The sequence below is a fragment of the Charadrius vociferus genome, unplaced genomic scaffold (genome assembly GCF_000708025.1).
Source record: "Charadrius vociferus isolate BGI_N301 unplaced genomic scaffold, ASM70802v2 scaffold185, whole genome shotgun sequence".
NCBI lineage: Eukaryota > Metazoa > Chordata > Aves > Charadriiformes > Charadriidae > Charadrius > Charadrius vociferus.
Window position 1 is genome coordinate 5073818 of NW_009648955.1, and position 19474 is coordinate 5093291.

Consider the following 19474-nt stretch of genomic DNA (forward strand, 5'->3'; position numbering starts at 1 on the left):
CTGCATACTCTGTATTTATCCTAGTTTTGCAATCTTACCCTAAGCATTTGCAGTTTGATCCTGCACTGTGTCTGCTTAGCAGCTGTCCTCTGAGCAGACGGGCATCTCCCTGGCCGCAAGTGATGGGCAGAGCACCACTGCTCACTGCCCACGGCTGAGAACAAGCGCAGTATACACCTTTTCTCAAATCCACCCAGTGAACTTACAAACTCCTCCCAGCCAGGGGCGAAACCTCCCCATTTTGCTGCCTATTATTGCAAATGGATGGGGCAGGCGAGGGCAGGAATGGGGCCTCATTTGGAAGAAGAGAACAGTGTGAGAAAACTGTTATAAAGCATTCAAACAAGCACTATTCTGAAGGGTTAGCACCACAAATGTACAAGATTGTTTTTGATTAAACTTCTTGCAACACAAGGCTTCATGTAAGAAACATCTAAATTGTTTGATTATGAGCCAAACTGAGTAATACACACGTAGGAACTGGGGAGATGGGAGAAAAGGAACAGGGAAGATGAAAAGCATGCATCTGTTCTTTTAAAGTAATTTTAAAACAGTACTAAGGTTTAAGTTAGAAAAAGCAAGTATTAGCTAGATACGGTTGGGAATACTGTTCTTTAGCAATGTAATTAGGGATGGCAAAAGAACACATCTGAGTTTTAGAAATTAAGTTTCATTTTGATGTAAAACAAACCCAAAGCTTTTAAAATTCTGAGAGGCACAAGTGTGTGCACACAATGGAGGGAACAACGCTGCCAAGAGTGCAGAATATATAGTAATTACAGGTATCATCTGGGACATGGGAACATTTCAGCATTCTAAAACAGATACCACATTTCCACATTCCAGTGTAATGACTGACATGCTAATGCTTCCCTCTCTTCGTCCTATGAAAAATCCCAGTGAAGCTCCTAAAAATCAGTCCATATATTCTCATAAAACATTTTTGTTTGCAAGCGACATGACAATAACTAATTAGCAACTGGCAATTAGAAATGTGAAACTATTATAGTTCAACTGAAGGAAAAGAAACAGTAAGTTATAAAAGACAAATGATTTTCCAGCAGTTGTATGAGTCTTTCATAATAAACCTAATAATACTGGGAAAACAATCTGTGCTTTTTACTGCATTGTCTTCCCTGTCAAGGATCACTTAAAGAATTACAGAGTTCCAAAAGTGGCTTTATTTTAAAATGTTACTGACAAGATAACATAAAAAAACAAAAAAACAAAAAAAAAAACAAAAAACCACGAAAAAGAAAGAATATTTTCCTTCTGATAATTAAGCCAAAGTCAAAATTAATCACAAGGTTATAGGAAAAACTAAACGTCTTCTTTGACAAGTTAAGTACACTGATGTAACTAGAAGCGAACTCAGAATATGGTAAACATCACCAAAGTAGCACTATTTCCCATTATTTTTCCTGAAGCTCTACTGTTAACTTGAGGTTTTCTAAACCAAGACTTAAATCATACAGAAGTTAAATAATTTAAATAGCCACCTCCCCTCCCAGCTTATTAATCGTACCTTAATTTGTGCAAAAGGTCGGTCAAAGTTTCCAACATAAAGAAGACCAACATTCTGGGTGAGTAGCCTAAAAAAAACAAAAAAAATCTTTTAAGATATCACTTTACATCCATAAGTTTTTTTGCATCTCCAACAGTTGTTACTGGACCCTAGCAGGGTTACAAGCTTCATTACGATTGCAAGAGCTACCTTTGCAAAGCTGATTACACAATTCTATTTGAACTACTACAAAAAAGGAAAGGCGCGCATTGAAAATGGATGCACACCAGTAATGTGTGTTTATGGTGCAAGCAGCTCTTCAACAAAACCATTTCACAGGCTTCTTTGTGATGGATGTCTCTCCGTAACATGGAAGAATGGCAGGTATGTGCATTTTCTATTAATTAAAGACAGTTAGAGACAAATGGACAGCAAGAGAAAAGACTAGTAAACATTCAGAGCAGCAGGCCTAAGAGTTAAAACAGACAAGAGCAAATAAAAGCATGCACAGTAATATAAAAATGTCATCACTACAAGTACAGAAATAATAGAGAATCTCTGCCATATTGTCTAATGGCTTCCTAAATAAAAAGAGCCCCAGATGCAGTTTGTGCCTGCTGTTCTCTTCAACTCTTTACAAAATTGTTGCATGCACCATCAAGATACAGAGGGCCAGTGGGATAAATTGATTCAAATGACAGTTGGTACTTCTGGCAAAGAGCTAGTTTGATTTCTGCAGATACCTTACAAGTCAATGTTATTACTACACAAACTCCAAATCTGGGAGGAGAGGAGCATTAGGGTGCCACTACTATCAACAAGCAGACAAGAACATGACTGGCCAGTGAAAAGGTTAGGAAAACACTCTGCTGTTCAAACCAGACCACCACGATCTTCCTCTTTGCTAAGAAGGCACAGTGGTCACCCCCTCCACTTCAGAGGCTCCAAAAGCGTTGCACTGAAGTACAGACACCTCATAAGAAGAACTTGTCAATGACAGACCATTGAAAGAATTTCTGTTTTGACTAAAAGGGACATGCAAAACCCATCATACTCTTCAGTAGCTCCAAGTTTTCATTAAGTGTTCGTTATTTTGTATTTTCCTTCAATTTTATATCCCATTCTCATTATCAATAAGGCCTCACGTACAGATTAAATTTCCCCCAAGTAGAAATAACCAGAAAATAAGTAGGAATGTAGGCATCATTCTGCTCAAGTCTGACACCGAGATGTCTCTTTCTTTATATACTTTTAATTCATAGTGAGTGACATCTTTTTTCTATATATGAACTGGTTGTCATTTTCTAATTAATACCTCACCATCTCCAGGCCTATTTTCATAAACAAAAGAAAACAGAAGCTTAGACAGTAGTAAACCATTGACCTATAGTTCACACAATCAAAACACTGTGTGATGTTTCACAGCTTAGTATGATTTGATTCTTCCCAGTTCTGACAACAATATATGACCTTAAACTGGTTCCCCAACAGTGGTAATTGGTGTAACTTGGCAAAATGGCAAAGTTGAAACAGTCATGTGTATAAAACAGAAGTAAGAAGTGGTGTTGAACTGTGTATCATCTTCAAAAATCTTTTTTTAATTGGATACTGCATAGAAAAATTTCCTGAGCATTGACAGAAATACCCATAGGAAGGGAAGACCAGTAAGGATCAGAGCAGATCAGCCACAGTACGGACAGGCAAGTGGCTTCCTCCCTTTGCCCACCAGTGTGCCCGACTCCGTTGGGAAGATCAGTACTGTTTTGCAACAGTTCTGCAGTACTGACATATGGAAGTCAGGATGAGCACGTCAAATTCATTTTCAGTCACAATAAGCCAAATTCATGCAGAATGCAGGTCTTCAGAGCTGAAAGAGCCAGCATATTGATCAAATCTTCTGCTAGGACTGTAAAGCAAACTTGGAAAACATTTAAGGGTTTTCTAAATGAAAAGAAACATATGGGAATTAGCAGAAAAGGTTAAAAAAGCATCTGTAGAAAGGATTCAGGGTATGTCACCGTATTTGAGAAGGGGCATCTTAAAGCAAAAAAAGTATTTTTAAAAAGAACTGCACATAATTTTTGTAAGGCAGAAAAGAAAAAAAATAGTCCACTAGCTCTATTTCTAGTAAGGGACCCAAAAAAAGAGAGAAGACATACAGTGTGATTATTCCCACTTGGTTATTCTTCACATTGTTTTATTTACTGGATAGAAATGTAGGACCATTAAAAATCTGAGTCTTTAGGATGGCTTTAGTTAGAAGTAATGAACATCTAGGGAACCTTAAGATTAACCTTTCCAGAAGACCACACAGCAGTTTACACTGTTGAACTTCCTATGACTGATGTGTACCCAAAACCTGCAAACATACTGCAAGGATTGCCTTCCTTAATAAGACTGATACTGACACAGAAATACAAGCTCATTACTATTTATTCACCTTCCACCACCTTGGCTGAAAAGTATTTTACTCACAATTTTTTATTTGTATTCACAAGTCACTTCAAAAAGGCAATGTTAATTCAAAGCAATGTTAGGAAAAGTTTTAGGGAATGGAAAGTTACCTGTAACTCTCCCTTGCTTAAATAAAAACTCGCATTCTTTGTTTCTTTAGCTTTCAAGATTCCCCTCGAGTTCTGAAGTTCAAAATTATATCACCAACATGCAAAGCCAGTCAGTTTTCCATATAAACACTCAATAAGGTTGAAATGAGCATCTCAATATGATCATAACTTAATGACCTGAAATACTTGTTTTTTCTGACCCTAAATGGTCCAAGCAATTCAAAACAATCCAAATCTTATGACTTGTATAAACTCTGTTACTTCAGAGTCCTTCTTGAGCTCTCTTTGAGAGCAGGCCTGCAGAGAAGGACTTGGGGGTATTCATGGATGAAAACTGAATATGACCAGCAATGTCCGGTCGCAGCCCAGAAGGCCAACCGTATCCTGGGCTGCATCAATAGAAGCATGGTCAGCAGGTCAAGGGCGGTGATTCTGCCCCTCTACTCTGCTCTCCTGAGAGCCCACCTGGAGTACTGCATCCAGCTCTAGGCCCCCCCCCATAAGAAAACCATGGACCTGCACAAGCAGTTCAAGAGGAGGGCCACAAAAACGATCAGAGGGCTGGAGCACCTCTCCTATGAAGACAGTCTGAGACAGCCTGGAGAAGAGAAGGCTCCAGGGAGTCCTTATTGCGGCCTTTCAGTACCTAAAGGGGGCCTATAGGAAAGATGGGGCTCTTTATCAGGGAGTGTAGTGATTAGATATTAGGAAGAAACTCTTTGCTGTGAGGATGGTGAGGCACTGGAACAGGTTGCCCAGAGAAGTTGTGGATGCCCCATTCCTGGAAGTGTTCAAAGCCAGGTTGGATGGGTCTTTGAGCAACCTGATCAAAGGTAACCCTGCCCATGACAGAGGGATCGGAACTAGATGGTCTTTAAGGTTCCTCCCAACCCAAACCATTCTCTTATTACATATCAGCATAATCTCCATATTTCAGAGACTGACATCATGCAGAAGAGTCTGGAGAGGTAAGCAGACTGCGGCAAGAGTCACTGCTGAGGCTCTAGATAGGTCAAGCTACTGCAAGAGTGTGACCACTCCTTCAGCAGTCATCAGTGGCAGATTCAAAAAAAATGATGTGCCGTTGAGGAGAGAGGTGAGATAGAGGAGTATGTGCCCATCTCCATCTCACCTATAGGAACTCAGCATGACTGATCTCTAAGTTGCCATTGAGATGTACTCTTCACCTGTCAGAAAGTTCAAATTACACATAGTCATTGTTATAGTTCTTCTTTACCACAACACCAGGCTGCATTTTTTGAGTAACTAAAATTAACTTTATACCATAAACTTCAACATGTATAAATTGATATAGATATTCTCTCCTAATGCTCTCAACTAATTACCCTTTGCCTTTTGAAGACTTTCCAATGGTAGGCAGGTTTAGTTATAAGCACTTACATATTTCCTTATTTCAAACACAGAATCACAGAATGGTCAGGGTTGGAAGGGACCTCTGGAGATTATCCAGTCCAACCCCCCTGCCAGAGCAGGGTCACCTACAACAGGTTGCACAGGACAGCGTCCAGGCGGGTTTTGAATGTCTCCAGAGTGGGAGACTCCACAACCTCTCTGGGCAGCCTGTTCCAGGGCTCTGCCACCCTCAAAGTAAAGAAGCTCCTCCTCATGTTAAGATGGAACTTCCTATGTTCAAGTTTCTGCCCATCACCTCTTGTCCTATCACTGGGCACCACTGAAAAAAGACTGTTCCCATCCCCCTGGCACCCTCCCTTTAAGTATTTATAAGCATTAATAAGATCCCCCCTCAGTCTTCTTTCCTCTAGACTAAAGAGACCCAAGTCCCTCAGTCTTTCCTCATAAGAGAGATGTTCTAATCCTCCAATCATCTTTGTAGCCCTTTGCTGGACTCTCTCCAGCAGATCCCTGTCTTTCTTGAACTGGGGAGCCCAGAACTGGACACAGTACTCCAGATGTGGCCTCACCAGGGCAGAGTAAAGCGGGAGGATGACCTCCCTCGACCTGCTGGCAACACTCTTCTTGATGCACCCCAGGATGCCATTCTCCTTCTTGGCCACCAGGGCACATTGCTGGCTCATGGTCATCCTGTTGTCCACCAGGACTCCCAGGTCCCTTTCCACAGAGCTGCTCTCCAGGAGGTCAGCCCCCAACCTGTACGGATGCATGGGGTTATTCCTCCCCAGATGCAGTACCCTACACTTACCCTTGTAGAATTTCATTAGGTTCCTCTCTGCCCAACTCTCCAGCCTGTCCAGGTCACGCTGTAAAGCAGCACAGCCTTCTGGCGTGTCAGCCACTCCTCCCAGTTTTGTGTCATCAGCAAACTTGCTGATGGTACACTCTATCCCTTCATCCAGATCATTGATGAATATGTTGAACAAAACTGGGCCCAGTACTGACCCCTGAGGGACACCACTTGTTACTAACCTCCAACTAGACTCTGCACCACTAACCACAACCCTCTGAGCTCTATCTGTCAGCCAGTTCTCAATCCACCCTATTGTCCATTCATCTAACCTACACTTCCTAAGCTTGCCTGTGAGGATGATGTGGGAGACAGTGTCGAAAGCTTTGCCGAAGTCAAGGTAGACAACATTCACTGCCCTCCTCTCTTCTACCCATCCAGTCACACCACCATAGAAGGCTATCAGATTTGTCAGACATGACTTCCCCTTGGTGAATCTGTGTTGACTATTTCTGATAATCTTCTTTTCTTCCAGGTGCTTTGAGATAATACCCAGAACAAGCTGTTCCATCATCTTTCCAGGGATGGAGGTGAGGCTGTAGTTTCCCAGGTCATCCTTCTTGCCTTTTTTGAAGATTGGAGTGACTTTCCTCCAGTCCTCAGGCACCTCACCTTTTGTCCAGAACCTTTCAAAGATGATGGAAAACAGCCCAGCAACGACTTTCCCCAGCTCCCTCAGCGCTCAAGGGTGCATCCCATCAGGCCCCATGCACTTGTGGATATCCAGTTTATCTAACTGATCTCTAACTTGCTCCTCATCAATCAAGGGAAAGTCTTGCTTCCTCCAGACTTTCTCTGTTACCCACAAAGTCTGGGTCTCTTGAGGACCGGCCCAAACAGTGAAGACAGAAGCAAAGAAGGCATTCAGCAACTCATTTCAATTTCTCTTTTAAAATGTCAGTCTTCTATTTCTTACCTGATTTCACATTTGCACAGTTCTATTCTCAAAACACTCAACACCTAACCCTTCTAACATCTGGACATCACCTGTAATTGGCCAAAATCAATACCAGCCTTTGAAATAGTGGTGACAGTTTCACAGCACAGTAATTATCTTTGAATTTCACATTCAAATAATTACCTTAAAATTATGAGAAAGAATTGTCAAAATTGCAAATGTCTACTGGCACTTCAGTACATATATTTATGTTTACAGGAAAATATGTAGCAATATACAAAGTTGCCTCAACTGATCGTATTAGCTTACAGATTCACGTGTATTTTATTCTATGTGTCTTCCATTCAATACATTGTCAACACAATTCCCATTTTTTTCCTGTAAATGGAAGGAAGAAAACATCACTCCAAGAAGCAGCGGTTCTTTAGTATGTGCTGTCCATACATAACCTTACGCTCTCCCTACTCCTATCCCATATACCCAAGTGAGCAGACTTCTAGCCCGATGTGCCTATTTGGGCTGTAACGTTATGTTCCATGCAAACAGCATAAAAACCCCCAAAGTATCAGGATAAACCGTTTCTGACTTTCGCCAATACAATGTCAAGGTCTTAAAAGCCTTGCCAGTACCAAGAAAATGCTGCCACACAGTTATCACCAAATGCCCCATTTTCTGTCTTCTGAATCCTAGATTTGGGCTTTTCTGGGATGCAAAATGTACCTGTGTTTTCAAAATCCAAGCTGCAGGAGCTAGGCACTGCATGCCTGTGGGGGAAGCTGACTGCAGGAGTGGGCATAGTCAGGCACAGAGATCCAAGAAAAAGTAGTGGCAACTGTGATGTGAGGGGGGTAAATGCAAATAAATATAGGGCAGAATTAAGGACTTGGGTGAACAGAAACTTGGAATAAGGTAGAGTGAGATGTTAGGAAATGTGGAACACAAAAGGGACAAGAGGTATAAAGGAGTGACAAAGCAGCTCTTTGGGTTGGACAGCATTGGAGCAGAGCTCTGGGCTGGAGAAGACTGGTGGATTGGGGCTATGTGAGCAGCAAGGACCTATTTACCACAGAAGTCACCCTCCCCGAGCACAGCTGACCTTGCTTTGGGGGCTGGGACAGTCCCAGTACCATTGCCCCCTTCCTACCGCCTTTGGCCATGAGAAGCAGAATGACCCTTAGCTATGGACTCTATGTAGGCAGCATATTTCAAAGAAGCCTGATCACTTCCTCTTCTCCACACATGGCCTGTTCCTGGTAACTCACTAAGAGCTGTTTTAAGATGAAGGTGGGTATTTCAAGATAATCTCAACAAAGATTCAGGCCCAGCTCACCAACACACCAATGCTCCAGCCATTAAGTAGTACTTTGTGAAGGCAGAAAGTAGGTGTCACATAGAATTGTCTAGGTTGGAAAGGACCTTTAAGATCATCAAGTCCAACCATCAACGTAACACTGCCAAAACTACCACTAAACCTTGTCCCCCAGCACCACGTCTACCCATCTTTTGGATACCTCCAGGGATGGCAACTCCACCACTTCCCTGGGCAGCTTGTTCCAATGCTTAACAACCCCTTCTGCAAAGAACTTTTTTTCTAATATACATCCTAAACCTCCCCTGGCATAACTTGAGGTCGTTTCCTCTTGTCCTATCATTTGTTACGTGGGAGAAGAGACCAACCGCCACCTCTCTACGACCTCCTTTCAGGTAGTTGTAGAGAGCAATAAGGTCTCCCTCCCCTGAGGCTCCTTTTCTCCAGGCTAAACAACCCCAGTTTCCTCAGCCACTCCTCATAAGGCTTGTTCTCCAGACCCCTCACCAGCTTCACTGCCCTTCTCTGGCCACACTCCAGCACCTCTATATCTTTCTTGTAGTGAAGGGCCCAAAACTGAACACAGTACTCGAGGTGGGGCCTTTTAAGTGCCGAATATAGTTCCTCCATGTCTTGTTGGCAGGTATGCCTTGAGGACACCACCTCAGCTTGATCTGAACCCCAAACACCAACCCCCCTTCAGACTCCAAGGGCTCTCTTGAAAGTGTGCTCGGGCTATCAAACAGGGCCACGCAAACTGTGGAGCTGAAAATGTAACTTCTGACCAGTCATACACAAACTGGCTGAAAGTTTCCCTCTGGGCTACCTGGATCCTAGTGCTGCCGTGCAAACTATGGAAGGAGGTTTCAAGAAAGGTGCATGCAGAGAAATAAAGGGGCAGGGTGGAGCCAGGAGCAGCTCCCTCTCACAGGAGCAAGTTACTGCAGATTAGCTGAACGCGGTAACTTGCTCCTGTGCGAGGCAGCAGCTCCTGCGCTTGCTCTGTTGCAAGACCGGTGGCATATCGTGCAGGAACACAGACTGAAACTTGCAGCTCTAGGCGACAGCACAGAGGTCAGACAGGTTTGAAAAGCAGGGAGTACGGAGTGAAAAAGGCAATGTGGGCAGTAGAAGAGCTGAAAAGAGGTAAGGTAACTGGGACTGGAAAGGTGGAATGTGCTGAAGGAACATGATGACCAGGCATGTGGGCTTGAGCTGTCTGGTTTTTCAGGATGAAAGCTGCCATGAAACAGGCAGTGGTAGGTATGCAGAGCTGCCTGCAGCATTGCTTCAGTTCTTTACTACCCCTGTGAAACAGAACATGTAACTTCTTCCTTAAATTTCCAGAGGAACACTCACCAAAATCCCAGAATTTACAACAATTTATCAAATAGTAGATTGCAGTATTTGTACTAGGCAATACTAAAATTTAACTTGACATACATCATGGTTGAAGAATAGTTCATCACTCCACATAAATCAAGTCACTGAATTCTGTATTTCTGGTTTTATTCTTGACTGTTGCCTGTTTCTTTCACTAGCTCCTGCAACCACCAAAAAAGCCTGACTCTAGATGAGTTTGTGTTTGTTTTTAAGAGCTCGATAGGTGCTACAGCTTGCCACCAAAGCTTTGCTAGATGTAATAGAACTTCATTGTTACATCAAATAACCAGAAAAAGTATTTGAGTGCACGCAAGACTGCAGAAGCTTCCAAAACTCAGCCTGACAGCTGTGCAATTCTGTCTGTACTTCTAATGACGGTGTAGATGGAATTGACTGCTTTCAGCAAAGGACGAATGGCAGTTCCTGCTGTGGCCTGTTCTACCTGAAAGAACTCTCTCCAGATCAGACAGGTTTTTTTTCTGGTTGATCTGAATAGTAGACTGATACCTGAATCACCCTTGGTGTCTGCCTGGAAGGGATTTCACCCTAGCAGATATGATTAAACAGGAATACCAATTTCACTGATGAGACAACAGGATTAAGATGCATGGACTACTTCCTCTTTACAGTTAGAACCAGCAACAACTAGCTACAATGGGGCTGGGATCTGATCATTCTTCATATGCTGCAGAAAGACATTTGCAGTCTTTACAGAGGTTGCAGGTGAAAAGATTCCAATCCTGAGAAGATGTGTATCAAAAGTGGAATAGATGTGAAACAAAATGGAAAGAAAAAACAATCCTGACACTCAGTGGGGCTACTGACCCTTGTGCACATCCCTGTCTTTATTGCGAAGAACATGTCAGCACACACATTTGTGGCTGATTAAAGCCAAAAATAGAATACAACCTGTTTAAAGTATAATTTGGACAGTCAGACAAAATTTTAGGGAAATCTCTGTGACCATACTCACATTCTAAACTCCCATATTTAAAATAACTATATAACAGGGATTAATAACAAGGCCAAGTGCAAGGTCCTACATCTGAGTCGGGGCAATCCCAAGCACAAATACAGGCTCGGCGGGGAATGGCTGGAGAGCAGCCCTGAGGAGAAGGACCTGGGCGTACTGATTGACCAGAAGCTCAGCATGAGCCAGCAATATGCAACCACAGCCCAGAAGGCCAACCACATCCTGGGCTGCATCAAAAGAAGCGTGGCCAGCAGGTCAAAGGAGGTGATTCTGCCCCTCTACTCCACTCTCGTGAGACCCCACCTGGAGTACTGCATCCAGCTCTGGAGTCCTCAACATAAGAAAGACATGGATCGGCTGGAGCAGGAGGAGAGCCACGAGGATGATCCGAGGGCTGGAGCACCTCTCCTATGAGGAGAGGCTGAGAGAGTTGGGGCTGGTCGGCCTGGAGAAGATAAGGCTCCAGGGAGATCTTATTGCGGCCTTCCAGTACCTAAAGGGGGCCTACAGGAGAGCTGGGGAAGGACTTTTTACCAGGGCATATAGTGACAGGACGAGGGGGAATGGCTATAAACTGGAAGGGGGCGGGTTTAGATTAAACATTAGGAAGAAGTTTTTCACTTTAAGGGTGGTAAGGCACTGGAACAGGTTGCCCAGAGAGGTTGTTGAGGCCCCATCCCTGGAGGTGTTCAAGGCCAGGCTGGACGTGGCCTTGGGCAACCTGGTCTAGTGGGAGGTGTCCCTGCCCATGGCAGGGGGGGTGGAACTCGATGATTTTCAGGGTCCTTTCCAACCTAAACCATTCTATGATTCTATGAGTATTAGTTATGGTGTGAATGTTTTTGCATTTCATTTTAAAATACACCTTTTGTGTGATAAGCATATACAAAGAATTCCACTGTTACGCTCTACATGTGCTTTTAACTGTCTCTAAAATTTGCTCTGGAGGCATTTGCACATTTTAGACAGAAATGACTGTTATAATTTACCAACACAGACGAACAACAGCCCCGAGAACAGAAGCAACACCTTTGTAAGTTCAATAACTGTATTTTCAAACACTATTTGAATGTTTTTCACGTATAGCTTTGAAGATAAAGGTAACTTTTATACATAATTTTATAGATTTTGTATTCCATTATGCAAAGAAGTTACCCCAGTATGTCATTATTGCACATGATGACATGAGCACAAATAAAGCAGCATGAGACAGCAGAAAGGACACCATGTTCACATGATGCAGCTGATGTCCTCTTAAGAGTATAATAAATATTCCGCATTTATCCTGTGTTCACTTAAACTGAAGGAAAACTGTGCACTGTGCTGCAATATCTTAACCATGGAAAGTGAAGCAGTTTCTTAAGTAGTTTCTTGAACCATAACTTGGATTCTACTACAGTGACATTACAATTATATTTTGCTTCTTGCTTATGCTAATTGTTCCCCATTGCTTTTCAACTCTAATTATGTATTTTCTAGGAATATGTAATTGAAAGAAAAAGCAAGAAGAAAATTAGAAAAGCATAAAAAGAGAATTATAAAAATTGATGTCAGAGTCAAAAGAATTAACTTCCTACATTCGATTTTTTTCAAGATCATTAATTATTTTCATGAATTTGTTTCATACACTAATGTAAGAATAATATAATGAAAATATACTAGGTATTATTAAATATAAAAGTATATAAAAGGATCCAATACAAATTCTGGTAAAAGCTTATACTAGTGCACTGATAAGCTTGTGAATTTAAACTGACATGCATGTATGGTCTGCAAACAACATGCATTTCATTTTCTTCTAAAAGTATATAGAGCCAAAGAACTTGACAGTTAACAGAAGCAGTAGTGAACCTTGCACACAGAATACTGACAATGGCAAAGCAGGGGCTTCACAGGCAAGAAAGAAGAGCTCTCTCCTGCTTTCTGCAGTGCATTTATCAAACCACTTTTTCAGGCTATGAAAATATTCTAACAAAATGTTATACTTATCAGTTATGCAAGAAAACTTTTCATGGACAAATATAAGCTATTCTAGTATAATCATCATGATAAAGAGTAGAGAAATAAAATGTATATTTGATTTAGGAAATTCTTCCTCAAATTAGAGCACAAATTGAAAAAAGCTACGAGGAAACTGGAAGAGATACCATGCACAGCTGGTTACACAGTAAAGACGCAAAACCCCCTGGGTTTGAACTCAACAGGGGAAAAAGGTTGGGAAGAGATACAAGCAAGTGTTAAAAAAGAAACTGTAAACAATTTTACAATGCTAAATTCATCTCTGCAATTAAAAAAACCCACAGAAAGGTAAGCAAAACCTTTTCATTCATTGAATTCTGAATCTGCAGAATAACCCAAGACAAGTTAATGGTGATGGCAGTTAACATAAAACTCTATTCGAAGTAATATTCATCGGGAAAAATGCAGTGGATAGCAGAAACTAGACTTGAATTTAACACCCTCAGCCTTCCCATATATTAATAAGCATGCAGCTTGCTGAAACACACGCAACTCAGGCAAAAATATCAATGTTATGTGTTAATTGCCCTTCAAAGGAAAAGCTCCTACGCATAATACTTGAAAGGCTTCACTGAACTACCTCATGTCCTACAGTAAATCACTGCCTGTCATTGACTATTGATAATAGGAATCTAGGAAGTAACTGATCCCTGAAAGACATACTTCTACTGAATATCGTCACCACTGCTATATACTGAACCCAATAAAAATTACATTTAGAGAGCTCAAAACTGTAAAATGAAGTGACCTCATATTTGAAGTAATGGTCTGCAAGTGATTCTAGATCACGGTCAAAAAGAATAAAGTGACCAATATCAAAGTTTACATTGAGTTAGGAAGGTTTAATTTACATTATTTTCGAACAAGTGTTTGGTTGTAGGTTTTTTTTGGGGGGATGTTTGTACATGAATGCTTTCCTAGAGACAGGGAGATTTTTCAAGAAACATTCTTGCACTTTATTTTAATGTTTGTCCAGGCTTTGCCTTACAGGCAAATCACATAAAGAAGCATTTTGACTACATTTACATATAACCTCTCCATAAAAAGTAGAAGGGAAAAGTAAGTGGAAACAAAAAGTACACATTAAATAATCATGCCCATTCCTCCACCAATGGAATATTATTCCCTGTAGTATAACGAGCAATTTGGCTAGGCTGGCCATAAATTATCTGAAAAATGAGGCTGCTTGCCTTTTCCTTTGGGAGATTATTACGTAGTCTGAAAGATTTCACTATTAGAATCTATTTCTGATAGTAAACGTCAATTTTTCTTTCTGAATATCATCCCCTTCATCTCACTGAAATATAGGACAGGAGTTAGGAACTATTCCCAATTTGCTGAAAGACCTGCCTGACACAGGCTGCGCTGCAACTCTGCCCAGTTTTATCCATAAATCACAAAACAAGAGCACACACACAGTCCTGTAGCAGGCTCACTGGAACACTGCAAATCCACCTTCTAGTCTAGAAGCCCATAGGGTCCTTTCACCTTGGACATCTTTTAAAATATAACCGAGACCACAACACTAGCAAATTCAACACCCAGAATTAAAAGAAGAATTGACACTACAACACAAAGCTTTGTATCGGGAGACTTCAATAAAATAAGAAGTCTAATTACAAACATTTTAAAGTCAAAACAAAGACATTTGTAAGTGTCTCAGGAGCTCCTTAAGAAAAATGGATTTCTAAGAGCAAATAAGATAAAGAAGAAATAAATGAGATAATCGCAAAAATATCTCAAGTATATCCAAGTACAAAACTGGTAAAAAAATTTCAGTAGATTCACTTGATCATGTGAAAATACAGGGAGCAATGAAGGAAGATGGGAAGACTGCTGAAAAACTAATGGATTTGTTTGTTCCCACTGAAAAAATTAAAGGCATCTAGTCAGGAATAGGATTATTTTTTTTTAGTTACCAAAATGAAATGCCTGCAGAAATAGAGGTACTAAAAGAAAAGCTCTGAGGATATATTGATAGATAAGGTGATATAAATCGCCAAACCCTGATGCAACATATCCAAGATTTCTGATGTTTCTTAATACAGAAGGTCTGACTTGCTATTAAAAAAGAAAAAAAAAAAAAAGTCAATCTTTAACACCTAAATAGGGTGATTTCTGTAAGCTTCTCGGAGTCCTACCCGTTAGCACAGCATTGTTCAGCATGCCTACCTTGGCCACGCATGGCAATGCTACTTAGGAGGTTGCACATCCCCTGCATTCACACTGTGGCTGCATCTGCCTTTCTTTTGATCATTTTAATGAAAGAGCGCTTAAAAAGGAGTGGGGGACAGGAGAGGCACCACACTGACATAATCAATTCAGACTGCCAAAAGGCTTCCGTTACAGTCTTCCACAGTAATTTATTTTTTAAAAAATAAAACTAGGCAGTAAGTTCTTCTATACAGAAGAGGCTACTTACTGTTACGGATGAAACCCTGATTAAGAGACTGGACAGGCAGAATAAATGGTCAGTTTTCATCTTGGCAAAGGCCAAGTGACTATTCAATTTATGTAACAGGCTGTTTAATATATTTATTAGTAATCTGAAAAAGTCAGAACAGAGAAAGTCTGCTGATGAAGCAAGTTATGAAGCAATGGCTGGCAAGTTTAGCTAGATTACAAAGTGCATCACTTTGAAAGAAAGTTGAAGCCATACTTACAATCACCCTTACAACCTCAGCATTACTTTCCTCTGCGGTGAAAGATATGTGCTCCTGTGTGTATGAATCAGGGAAAGGTACTTACCCATTTAATTAAGAAATGTATCATAATGTATATGACCCTGGCAACTAGAACTCTGCTGTTTCCTAACAGTCAAAGGCTTGACTTTGAAGCTCACTGAACTCTCTTTCCACATGAGGTTTTGTCATTCCCTTGTCCTTGGTCTTTCAATTTTTAAAATAAAATAAAAATAAACCCAAACTTCTGTCCTGTACAACTATTCTAAATCGTCAGAGCAGAGATGGAAATTGAAATATTCAGCAATTTTAACACAGGTTGTTACTGCTAAAAAAACACGACAAAGAACTGGCAGGAAAGCTACATCTGGTCTCATCTGGCTACAACCTCCCTCATTCTGCCCTTCATTTGTCAGCACAGCTGCTCCAACAGTTTCCTGGTTTTCCCAGTGCCCCGCATGCTGCACCAGTGGTGGCAAGACCTCACAGCAGCCCCAGACTTTGGCAGCTAACACTTCCAAGTAAAAGAAAACAGGCCACTCTGTAGGTTGGCCAAATTTAGAGAGAATTCTTCTGCAGTAAGGACAAGAGGCTCCTGTATCCCATGGAGGTGACTCTACCATATATCAAAAATCTATTAAATTATGGATGCTAAAGTTTTTCAGTAAAAATGTTGTAAACCACTCTGAAGCACAGCATAAAGTACCCTGGGTAAATCAGTTGGCACCAGTATCCTTTTGACAATGCAAGGCAAACCAAAGATTGATCAGGTGATCCATATTTCATTTCTTGTAACAAAAAAGCAAGGAGTGACTGAATTATGCTGACTGAGGGAGAATTCAAATCTAATAAATACTTCATCACAAAACATGTACTAGACCGGAGCTCATGCACACTGCCGTGATGTGCACGACAAAGAGGGACTGAACATGCAGGCACGTAATAAAAATATCCAGAAGATTAACAATTTCTCTTAAAAAACCCCAGTAAAGAATAAAAAATTTACTAGTCTACATGGATCAGAGATATAAGTGGTATTAAAATTCCCACCTTCTTATTAAAGATCCTCCATGGGAAGGCATCATGAAAAAGCACCCTTAGCACGTGCACTGCCAGACCACTCCAACCGATTTCTCTTTCTTCCTGTTTCCCCACATCACTTTAATGATTTATTCAAAAAAATACTTTATTAATTAATGATGCACAACCACAGAAATGTTTGAATTGCAGTCTACAAACCATTTAGGTATGGCTTGATGAGGGAAGCATGCAATGAACAACGAAGTCTTTGTCTAGGATTGGGAGTGATTGGCAGTCAGCTGCCATCTACCCAGGCACAAGTGCCACCAGCAGAACACACGAACACCCATCTGTTACGAACAAATCTACCACTCAAAATAAGGTAGGAAGGCTGTCAGAGACTTCATGAACTTCACTCTCATTTCTGAAACCTGCATGGATGGTGCAAGATTTAGGTCCTCTGTTCATTATAAAATTAAGCCCCTCATCATACTCACTATATGACCTTTTTAATGAAATTTCTTTTACAGAAATTCTTAAGGTAGTAAAAAACACAGAATGAAGTATACTGCATTTTGAATAAGAAATGCAGTTGAAGTACTTTCCTGGGTGTGACAAAAGAAAGGACTATTACCTTTTAATACCAACTACCAACACTGTAATACTGATTATTGCATCTGTAACCTAGAAGGCACTTGCAGTAAAGCTGCCCTGTCTTTCTGGTGTATTACTCTGCACCAAAAAAATCAGCATCCTTACCCATAAAGCTCCTTTCTCTATAGGGAAATCGCTGCTCTGCTATTGGGGTGCTCTGCCTCACTTCAGAGGTGCCACATCTCCTCCAGTAACCCTTTGCTCCATTCCTCTTTCTGTCCTTTACTTCTGACTTTAACACTCAGCTGCCCCTTGGTTTTGTTTTGTTCAGGCTTTTTAAGATGACTATCTCCCTCCAATATATTCTCCCCCCTTCTTCTTTCTCCAAACTTAAGCACCATTTATCCCAATTCCCAATTTAGAGAGGGGAAGCATACTTTTCTTGGAGCCGCCAGGAGGGTAGTGGGAATGCGCCGGGATGATGGCAGCTTGAATGATGATAAGAAACAGAGGGCAGCCGGCAAACAGATTAGGAACGAAAAACAACTTCTGAGATGCCTCTGCTCCACACACAGCATTTGCTTCACAGCAACAGCTCCCAGGTTGAGAACCACTGTTCCAGCTTCTCCTGAGCAGCCATGGTCCCCACAGCAATATAAACCTGATGCAGCTACTAAAAACACACGAGACAGTACCCAGGGTCCCTTCTTCCCAGGCACTTGGGGTACGGTCATATCCAAGCTCACAAACACCTCAAGAAGTCCCATGCAGCCAGACCCACCTGCTTGTCTGCACATGGGCCGAGGAAAAGAACCAAGAAGCATCATCATCATCATCATCATCTTAGGGAGCTGCTTCTACAGAATTTCGGGTCAATACAACCATTTTGCAAGCTCTTCATATGCTATCAGTATTCCTAGTCTCTTCTTTTCCAGCTTTTTAGACTTTACTTGAAATGATTAAGCTATTTTCGTGACACACTCTATAAAAAGTCAAAGAAGCTGAAGCCTGGGTGATGAGCAACTTGCTAAAATATATCTTTCCTATAGATGGTGGGAAAAAATAATTGAATTCTTCATAAAAATTGCTGTATTATTATTACAAGAAGAGAGCATCTTTTCATTTACTGTCTTGAATTATGAATTTTTATTATGTAGGGCACAAGTGAAAGAGCAATTACGATCAAATGCTAACTGCATAGGACAAAAAATTAGTTACTTGCAGTCCCTGGTTATTAACTACTGATTTAACTGGTATCAGGATGACCTGCTCTGGCTTTTCTTTCATCTATTTCTGAGAAGATTTATGTAACATAAATTATTAAGTTATTAATTAACAAATGTACAGTAAAGCAGGGTGTTTTTTTCCTTTTTGCAATATGCCTCCAAGACATCATTTTTTACTGCAAGCAATTTTGCATGTCCTTTTGGATTACATTTTACCCTTGCTAAAAAAAGTCTGCTAAAAAATTAGTGCAACATGGTTCAGTATATTTTGATTTTCCAAGCCAAAGATCCTCATGGCAATATTATAAGCAACCTGCACAGATAATAAGCCTGTTCAGGGAATATAGTTAACTGCAATTAATTACAGGTATTACAGAAAAAAGAAAAATGACATTGTTGATTATAAACACTGTGAACTTGATTCAGGTCTATTTAAGGTAAGACGAAGTCTCTAAGAAGAATTAGTATGCTTTCTTAGACTAAGTAATATAGCTGGGAAGAAAAAGGACTGGAGCATGCAAGTTAATCTTGAGCTTGAAGAAAGACTTTGATGTCTCAAAATTTGGCTATTTTTTAAATACATATGATAAGCATAACAAAATAACTTAAGCTATTGCATTTTCCTATATACCCAGTCTTACCTACATCTTCAGACCATCAGAGAGAGAAACTTATCAATCAGCATACCAGAATGCAATTTCAGTTATTTCACGGAAATCCTATGCATTTTAACCAGGACTTTAATGGCTCTGGAGTAGCAACTGACAGCAAATAAAAAAATAATCACCTTTACTGGAAAAATGAACCCTGAAGATTCACATGCAAATATGAGTGAGAAAAGGAAAGAAGAACGAATAAAACTTTAGCGGGAACACAAATTTGAGTCTATCTGGGAACAGTATCGCAGAATTAAAGAGAGAAAAGGGCGAACTCATAGATCACATATTCCTGTAACAGATGATGGGAAACCTACATTTTAACACATCCCTGCTGTGAAGCTTTACACCAGTTAGGAAACCCAACAACAAAGTGTCTCATATCTTTTTTTACAACCTGGTTTCCTAAGAGAAGTTCAATTT

General features: G+C 40.7%; 1 protein-coding gene across 2 annotated transcripts in view; it reads right to left on the reverse strand.

The window, feature by feature from the left end:
- RNGTT (RNA guanylyltransferase and 5'-phosphatase) overlaps positions 1-19474 on the reverse strand; it is a 187121-nt gene that overhangs the window by 31093 nt on the left and 136554 nt on the right. For both annotated transcript variants that reach the window (XM_009887496.1, XM_009887497.1), the window contains one exon: positions 1526-1592. In XM_009887496.1, the coding sequence (XP_009885798.1) occupies positions 1526-1592 (67 nt within the window). The remainder of the gene's footprint in view (positions 1-1525; positions 1593-19474) is intronic.